The 9,775-nt window shown below is 41.2% G+C and overlaps 1 protein-coding gene across 1 annotated transcript; it reads left to right on the top strand.

Annotated features, from left to right (window-relative positions):
• Nucleotides 1-2,168: 2,168 nt before the first annotated feature.
• On the top strand, nucleotides 2,169-9,480 carry rp2 (RP2 activator of ARL3 GTPase). The gene is made up of 5 exons (XM_010900672.3): nucleotides 2,169-2,520; nucleotides 4,224-4,892; nucleotides 7,387-7,501; nucleotides 8,916-9,001; nucleotides 9,161-9,480. The coding sequence occupies exons 1-5, from the start codon at nucleotides 2,353-2,355 to the stop codon at nucleotides 9,242-9,244; spliced, it is 1,122 nt and encodes a 373-aa protein (XP_010898974.1). The 5' UTR covers nucleotides 2,169-2,352; the 3' UTR covers nucleotides 9,245-9,480.
• The last annotated feature ends 295 nt before the right edge of the window (nucleotides 9,481-9,775 follow it).

Genomic DNA, 9,775 nt, shown 5'->3' with positions numbered 1-9,775 from the left:
TAGTCAAGTGTGACTCCCCACTACCAGGTGGTGCGGTTTGACTTTACAAAAACCAGGTCACCAGGAAGGATTAACCAATGACGTTCAAAGACTCAATGTGTTACCTTTAATGGCATCCATGCTAGTTCTAGTTTAATATAGACATGATGAGAGTCGCAAAAGAAACATTTGCCCCCTTGCTGATTTAATCTGCCCCCTAAGTCACTTTAACCTGCAGCCAATCCTGCCTCTCGTGATCATAATTCGTAAAGGTGGCCTGGCTTCTGAAGACACAGACAGTCAGAGAATGTGTCACAAATTCTGCAGTGTTAGACCTGGGTTGTCATCTTGATTGGTTCAGATCTTATCTAGATGGCCGGAGTTACTTTGTCACCATGGGTAATCATGAATCTGATAGGGTGGCTATGACATGCAGAGTTCCACAGGGATCAGTTCTTGGACCACTTCTGTTCAATCTCTATATGCTACCTCTGGGCCAAATTCTACAAAACAACATTAACTACCACAGCTATGCTGATGATACTCAAATATATATGGCTCTCGAACCGTATGACAACAACTCAATAGACTCTCTGTGTCACTGTATAGAGCACATAAATACCTGAATGAACCAAAATGGTCTACAATTAATGTCTACAATTAAAGATAATTGTGTTTGGTAACAAATATAAAATAACTAGTATTAGTAAAGAGCTGGATTCTCGGGCCCTTAAAACCAGGGATCAAGTGCGTAATCTTGGTGTTCTGATAGACTCAGACCTCACATTTAACAGTCATATCAAAGCAGTCACCAAAACAGCATTCTATCATCTAAAAAATATAGCCAGAATCAAAGGCTTGGTGTCCCAAAAAGACCAAGAGAAGCTCATCTATGCTTTTATTTCTAGTAGGGTTGACTACTGTAATGGCCTCTTAACTGGACTCACCAAAAAGACTGTAAAACAGCTGCAGCTCATTCAGAATGCTGCTGCTAGAATGTTAACCAGGACCAAGAGAACAGAGCACATCACTCCGGTTCTTAAATCTTTGCATTGGCTTCCAGTCAGTTACAGAATAGATTTCAAAGTGGTGCTTTTAGTTTATAAATCTCTGAATGGTTTAGGACCTGAATACATTTCTGATATGTTTGAAGAATATAAAGTCAGCAGGGCTCTTAGATCCATGAACACAGGTCAGCTAGTAGACCCCAGAGTCCAAACTAAACATGGAGAAGCTGCGTTTAGCACTTATGCTGCACACAACTGGAATAAACTACCAGAAGATCTTAGACGTGCCCCAAACGTATACATTTTAAAATCCAGGTTAAAAACACGTCTCTTTTCACGTGCCTATGACTGAGCACTTAAACTTAACCACACTCTTCAGCCTTCCTATGTTTTTATCCCATTTTTTATCTTTTTGTTTTCTTATTATTATGTTTTCATTTGTTTTCATGTTTTCATTTGAATATTTGTTTTTATGTTATTGTACTTTTGCTTTGAGAAGCACATTGAATTGCTTCGATTTATGAATTGTGCTATATAAATAAACGTGCTTGCTTGCTTGTTGATCTCAGATGGAATCTTCTTGATCTCAGGCCTCCATTTAAAATTGTTCAATCTGAATATGTTATTGTCTCTGCACTGATCAACCTCTGTTTCATCAACATGATCACAGGTACAATGTGGGTTTCCACACAGAAGAAGCACGTTGGAATAATTATTTTCGAATGAACAACATTATCTCATTTGTAATCTATAAAGCATGTTGTTTTGTAACAAACTAGTTGCACTAAAAAGGATCCCCCATAAAACTTTCATTAGGTTATATTACTGTAAATTGACTACATGCTACATGATCAAACCTTAAAACAAACGAACTCAATAGTGTACTAATCTTTCCTTTCTATACAATATTACATAATATTAAATCTTTCAAAATATATACATTGTGTATGTAGGACGAACGTTGATTTTTGCCGCGCTACTCCGCTAGTCTGGGCTGCGTTCTGACCAGGCGTGCTGCAACTGCAAAAAAACAAGCACAACGCTGATGTGATTGGCTGACGTCCACGTTGTCCAGTCCCGAATCGAAGGTATAGCAGGCTGTCCCGCCCAGAACTTTTCCTGTTCTGTGATTCGCTGTAACTAAGTAACAGATTGCATAGTATCAATTGGCTGTTGAACTGGTAGTGGGGTAAGGAAACGGGAAGCTCAAAGACACACGTTTACCAGTGCGTGATTGCTCTGAAACCTAGAAAAGCGGAATACCTGTACATTTGATACAAAGTAGATTAGCTATATACTTGGGATATTTTTATATGTTCATATTTTAATATTCACCCTAGATTAGTGGATTGTTAATCGGGACAAAATGGGGTGCTGGTTTTCCAAAAAGTCCAAAAGAAAATCACCCGAAAAAGAACCTCCGACAACTGTAGAAGAGACCACGAACAGCAGCAGCAACGCCAACAACGTCGCACTCAGCAGCAGTGCAACGGAAGATCCACCCAAACAGTACAGCTGGGACAAACGTGACAAGGTATGAAGGGAATTCATGAATTGACCAGGGAGTCAGCTGGTTACCTAACAGCACTGTTGTAGTAGATTTAACTAACATGTAAAAGACAGATGGTTTGTCCGATTCGCGTGAAGTCAAAAAGACTGAGGATTTTCTCAAGCGCTTGCTAGTACGCGACCTGCCCGCCCGTCAAAGCAATGTAGAGATCGGCGCGATTGCTTCACTGAATATTACGTGACAGGCACGGCATTTCGAGCCACTTAACACGGTAGATGGTTATCAAAGTGTGTTAGTGATAGAAGGGGCAGTGGATTTGATTCACACGGAGGGCCAGTGTGAACATTTAGCTATGCACTCTTGCTCTCATAAGAGCATCTAAATGTCTTCCATGTAACGATAACTTCAATACTTCCAAAAAATATGACTAAAGATGGCTTCAATATTTATGCTATTCATTTGTATCCGTAATCATATGACGTGTATAAACTTCTTCGTTTTGTTAGCTTTTTCAGGAGGGCATCTAACTAGGTAGCTAGTCAGGGTTAACAAGGTTATGATGATTACCCTAGAGTATTGACCGCCTACCTGGCGGGGTACAGTAGATTGAGCTCATTATCAGCTTTAAGTCAGTCCACGACACGTAACGTTTGTTTGGCAGCTAGCTGGTCATATAACTAAATGCACTGGATTAACATATAAACTGCTACAGTATAAACAGCCATCATCAGCTAAGCAGGTCACCTAGCTGGCAGATGGTTAGGGACTGTAAGACATTTTACTGGAGCAGAAGAGCTGGTTTGATGTAAGATATCATACAACAAATGCCCTCCTACCAAACATAAACATACATGTTCTCGTCAGCCTCCTCTTGTAATGTAAAACATAGTCATCATATTTTCACAAAAACGACTATGACCACAAATAAGTGACTGTTTTAACACTTTATAAACGTGGATGCCAAATTTACCTCATCGTGTTAGACGATGTAAGAGAAGTTCTGTTTCCTGTCTAATTAGTCTACGATCAGAGTTCAGTAAAGCCAGCATGTGTTTTTCTGTAATAATAATGTAACACACTCAAATATCAGTAACCAGGTTTATGTTCTATTGGTTTAAAACCTTCTTAAATTCACCAGCGAACAAAGGCACAATCATATAAGCAACCAATAGCAGCTGTTGCATCTTTAGATCATGCTTATTTTGACATTTCTTAGGGATCTTCTGGTTGCCCTGTGAGACTGGTGTTTCCCCACCAGGTGCATTTTGAAACATTTGCCCGTTGCCTACTCCTGTGTGCTTATTGATCTGTCAAAATGTAAATAAAAAGTGTATTAACAGTTCAAGTTAAACAGAAGATATCACATAGTAAAACTGGCTAGATGATGAATGTAAACAAGGAAAATAATGGCTTCCCTCCCCAGTGCCCAATTAAAAAAACACAACCCTCCCCAGAGCAGAACAAAGGGTTATGATGTTGAATCCCACAAGATAATCAGTCTATCTGCCCTTGAGCAAGGCAGTTAACCCTAACTCCTCCAGTGTTACTGGGTAGATCTAGCAGTGGGATGAGTGTTTAGGGAGTGGGCTTGAACAACACCTGTGTAGACCATGTTTGACCTTTGCGTTTACTTCCTCATCCTGTTTCTGTGTGAAGACTGTAATACAAGTTAATTCGCTGTTTTGTGTATTTGCATTGACTTCCCCATTTCCTGTCCCTGTGTGCAGGTTGATCCAAAGGACTTCATGCTGACAGGCCTGAAGGACGTTACAGTTGGCCGGCTGCCAGGCAAACTGAACGGACAGCAGTTTGTTATCCAGGACTGTGAGGGCTGCAACATCTTTGTGTTCGACCACTCAGCCACCATCACCATTGATGACTGTACCAACTGCCGTGTGGTACTGGGACCGGTGAAGGGCAGCGTGTTCTTCAGGGACTGTAAGGATATCAAGTGTGTGGTGGCGTGTCAGCAGTTCAGAACCAGGGACTGTAAGAAGATGGAGGTGTTCCTGTGTTGCGCCACTCAGCCCATCATCGAGTCGTCCACAGGGATGAAGTTCGGCTGCTACCAGTATTACTACCCAGAGCTGGCCTTCCACTTCAAGGACGCAGGCCTCAGTATTTTCAACAACAACTGGAGCAACGTCCATGACTTTACGCCGGTCTCAGGGGAGACCAACTGGAGCTTACTTCCGGAGGACACAGCGGTGTTGGACCATGTCCCATCCCCTGACCTTGAGTCAGAGTTTAAATCGGTCCGAGTCTCAGCAGAGGCCTCCCGCAGTATTGTTCCCTTGACCAAGGGTGGCAGACGCAAGGACAGTGAGGAATCCTGCCTGTTTGTGTTTTTTGCTGGGGACTACACCACTGCTAATGCTCGGAAACTCATAGATGAGGTGAGTACAGTATGTGTTGGTTGATAGGAAGTTACAGTTTGAACTTGCCTGTCCAGAGGTGTTATTTCTGTCTGTTGGCCAACATAGAAAAAAAACAGCTGACCAAAATTACTTATTTCCATGACGAATGAGGTTTGATTGAAACCTCTGGTGAGGAAATGTCTCATCATATTCACTTCCTGTACTCCGCCCAGAGAAATAGTTATTTAGATAGAAAAGTAATGTTTTCTCAATATTTTTTTAGAATGGTTCCAGAGTTGTTTCTCCTTGAGTGACAGTCCTTGAGTTATCAACTCTGTACAAACCAGCAGAGGGATGTTGTTTGCTAATGTTGCATTTTTCTAAGAGTAATGATGAGACAAAAACAGAACTTGACACTATTATTCTGCTGACATAAGAGTATTCCAAGCAACTGGAAACTATTCCTGTTTCTGTAGTGGTTGGGCCTAAACCCCATTCCATCGCATTAATACTAGTCTACCACCGGGCCTAAACCCCATTACATCGCATTAATACTAGTCTACCACCGGGCCTAAACCCCATTCCATCGCATTAATACTAATCTATCACCGGGCCTGAACCCCATTCCATCGCATTAATACTAGTCTATCACCGGGCCTAAACCCCATTCCATCGCATTAATACTAGTCTATCACCGGGCCTAAACCCCATTCCATCGCATTAATGCTAGTCTATCACCGGACCTATAAACCCCATTCCATCGCATTAATACTAGTCTATCACCGGGCCTAAACCCCATTCCATCGCATTAATACTAGTCTATCACCGGGCCTAAACCCCATTCCATCGCATTAATGCTAGTCTATCACCGGGCCTGAAACCCATTCCATCGCATTAATGCTAGTCAATCACCGGGCCTAAACCCCATTCCATCGCATTAATGCTAGTCAATCACCGGGCCTAAACCCCATTCCATCGCATTAATACTAGTCTATCACCGGGCCTAAACCCCATTCCATCGCATTAATGCTAGTCAATCACCGGGCCTAAACCCCATTCCATCGCATTAATGCTAGTCTATCACCGGGCCTAAACCCCATTCCATCGCATTAATACTAGTCAATCACCGGGCCTAAACCCCATTCCATCGCATTAATGCTAGTCTATCACCGGGCCTAAACCCCATTCCATCGCATTAATACTAGTCTATCACTGGGCCTAAACCCCAATCCATTTTTACCTGCAGTATCACTTTTCAATGAGATCAACCTAGGATTCCATGGCTGTTTGTGCAATGAGTGAGTCAGTCTGAAAGTCAGTAACATCTCAGACATTCCTCTCATGTTTTCAGCCCTTCCTGACTATGAATTAGTCCTTCTCTCCTGTCAGGTGGATTCCTACCTCACAGAAATTTATGTTGCAATTCATGTATGTATTTCAGTTGTAATTTCATGTTCATATTGACATTTAGTATGTAAGTATTCTCTCCCCTTTGACTTTTTTCACAGTTCACGTTATAAAATGTCACTGAAATTGATTTCATTGTGGTTTTTTTGGTTATCATTTTGTGAACATTCTCCACAAAATATTTAGTAATCACAGTGGAAGAACAATTTTGTATATCAATTAAAGAGTAAATGCTAAGTGAATCAATGTTGGCCCATCTAATTGGAATGCATGACATTCTTCTTGGGGAAGTGTCAAAATGCTTTGCCTACCAGAATTGTTCAATGTTCTTCCATATTTTTTTCGAAAGTTATTTATTAAAGTCAAGACTGTAACTTTGCCACTTGGAGACATTTACTGTGTTTTTGGTAAGTACCTATAGATTTGGCCTTGTGTTCTTTATTATTGGCCTTCTTAGAGGTGAATTCCTCTCCCACTGTTTGGCCAAGGTGCTAGGCTTTTTCTCTTCATCAGTATTTACCATTGACAAATATCCCCCAACAAGATGCAGCCACCACCATGCTTGACAAATAGAAGGCAGTTACTCAGAAATGGGTAGTTTGGGATTTTCCCAAACAAAGGCTTTGAATTTAGGCCCACAGCGGTATGATAGTAGCAGAGAGTAGACAACAGTTGTAGAGTGAAGTCAGGGAGGTCTGCGTCTGATAGCTGCAATTGTTGAGAAATGTGCAGTGAGCTTTTGTCCCATGGTATTGCTAAATTAATTTGGTTGACATGTAGGTTGCATGTCTGAGATCTTTGATCCCCGTAATGCAACACAGCTTGGGGCAACATCTTGACAAAAGTAATCTGTTGATTGTGACAACTGGGCCAGTCCAACAGGCAACAGCAGTGTGTTATCTTGTGGGTAAGAGGAGCAGCTTCCTATCCAGATGTGGGTTAGTTGGTGATAGATAGCCTTTACCAGACATTTGTTTTACTTATTGTCATTATCATGCATTTACATGAAGTCATTCCCCACACACTAATCCAAAGCCACTTATAGTAAAGTGAGTGCAGACATTTACAACAGCCTCACATAGGTATCAAACTCACTGTTATATGACTATTTCTGTCCTCACTGCAGGCCATTGGGAGAGGATTTGTGCTGATCCAGACCAAGGAAGTGACCATGCGCCCCGAGGATGTCAGCCGAGTTTTCCAGAACAATGCAGAAGGACTCACAGAGTGGATCACCAAGGGTGAGAAGATATGGGCCCCTGTTCAGACATCGGGGCCCCTGTTCAGACATCGGGGCCCCTGTTCAGACATCGGGGCCCCTGTTCAGACATCGGGGCCCCTGTTCAGACATCGGGGCCCCTGTTCAGACATCGAGGCCCCCGTTCCTAGGTGCTGGTCGTCCACCTTAGCCTGGGGCCAAAGGCCTCCTAAGCCCTGGGCTAAGGGCCTCATAAGCTCAGGGCTACGCTTGTGACACGCGTTGTTTCTAACAGCTGCTTTTTTGGTCCTTTCACTATGCAAACGTTTGTCGTTTCATTATAGCTGCTAAATCTTAGCGAAGAAGTTGTTGCAGCTTTCTGTGAGTGTAAATCTAGCAAATAAGTCAAAAGAATGAAGGTTGACTAACGTTTTTTTTTCTTTTTTTACGTAGTTTAACCAAAGTTGTCGAAGCAAATACGGACAGGGTGGCATCTTGATCAACCAATGTCAAGTCGTTAATTAAATCGCAGTAGCGTAACATTGATCATTTGTTAGTGATGTAGGCTACGGTAACATTATAACATTGATCATTTGTTAGTGATGTAGGCTATGGTAACATTATAACATTGATCATTTGTTAGTGATGTAGGCTACGGTAACATTATAACATTGATCATTTGTTAGTGATGTAGGCTACGGTAACATTATAACATTGATCATTTGTTAGTGATGTAGGCTACGGTAACATTATAACATTGATCATTTGTTAGTGATGTACGCTACGGTAACACTATAACATTGATCATTTGTTAGTGATGTAGGCTACGGTAACATTATAACATTGATCATTTGTTAGTGATGTAGGCTACGGTAACATTATAACATTGATCATTTGTTAGTGATGTAGGCTACGGTAACATTATAACATTGATCATTTGTTAGTGATGTAGGCTACGGTAACATTATAACATTGATCATTTGTTAGTGATGTAGGCTACGGTAACATTATAACATTGATCATTTGTTAGTGATGTAGGCTACGGTAACATTATAACATTGATCATTTGTTAGAGATGTAGGCTACGGTAACATTATAACATTGATCATTTGTTAGTGATGTAGGCTACGGTAACATCATTTGCATGCTGGAGGGAACGTAACATTTGTAGCTTATCATAGAATGTAAAATGGTATCGTATTTGTCTGTTTGTGCAGGGCTTAGGAATACCAGTGTGAATCCTTAACCTAGGGTTAAACCTTAGCCCAGGGTTAACAAACTCTTGTGTGAACACAGGCTAAGATAGCCCAGGGCCAGTCTTAGCCTGGGGCTAAGATAGCCCAGGGCTTAGAAAAATGCAGTGTGAAATGGCCTTATATGAGGAAAAGGCCATTTGGTATGACTAGTTCACTGTGTCTAATAACATTTTGAAACAAGATTTTTGCTTCTTGTCACAGGCCCAGTCACGGCCCTGGAGCTGAACGGAGAAGGTGTGGTGGAGGCCTGCAAGGGCATCGCCAGCGAAATGTTCAGTGCAGCCAAGGTAGTAGCATCTGACAATACCAAATATGTCAATGTTGAATCAACTGTATTGGAATGAAATGGAAGTGGCCTAAAATAATGAAATATTACCTGTAAGTGGAGAAAATAACTTTCTGTCCTATTAGAGTAAATAACTTTTTTTCCTGTATATTCTCTGCAGGTTTTTGTTTCAGACAGCAAAAGTACTTCCTCCCGGGATGTGGACAACTTCTTCAACTTTGCAGACATGCAGATGGGGTTGTGATTGAATCAGTGAAATATTATCTAAACAAATCGCACCACTGATTCACCACTGATTCATTTAATATGTTTTAACTTTAGCATTGGCAGTATTGAGACATGCTGTATCAGGTAGGAGAGGTTAATGAACAAATTAACTAGAGGTCATCAGTCACTCTTTGAGAACCACTATATACATTAAATCACGGTTGTATTAAATGTGGTACTTGGGCCCTAAGGCTGGGTATACATGATTGATTATATCAGCTGTGTCTCTGTCTGTCTGTGTGTCTGTCTGTCTGTGTGTCTTGTGATGGCAAGTATACATCAGTTCAAGAATTTCCACAACTGTGTGTGTGTGTGTGTGTGTGTGTGTGTGTGTGTGTGTGTAATTTGCAGTGGTCTCTTAAAATTAACTTAAAATTAAGAGACCACTGCAAATTAAACCCTTCTGTTCCTCACTCAAATCCTTCCTTTCAAACTTTTTTGTGTATATATATATTTACATATATTTACAAACTGTGTGTGTGTGTGTTTATGTGTATATGTGTATATA

The sequence above is a fragment of the Esox lucius genome, chromosome 8, assembly GCF_011004845.1.
Source record: "Esox lucius isolate fEsoLuc1 chromosome 8, fEsoLuc1.pri, whole genome shotgun sequence".
In the NCBI taxonomy this organism is placed as follows: domain Eukaryota; kingdom Metazoa; phylum Chordata; class Actinopteri; order Esociformes; family Esocidae; genus Esox; species Esox lucius.
Note: the sequence above shows the minus strand (reverse complement) of the source record. Positions and strands in the feature narration are given on the sequence as shown.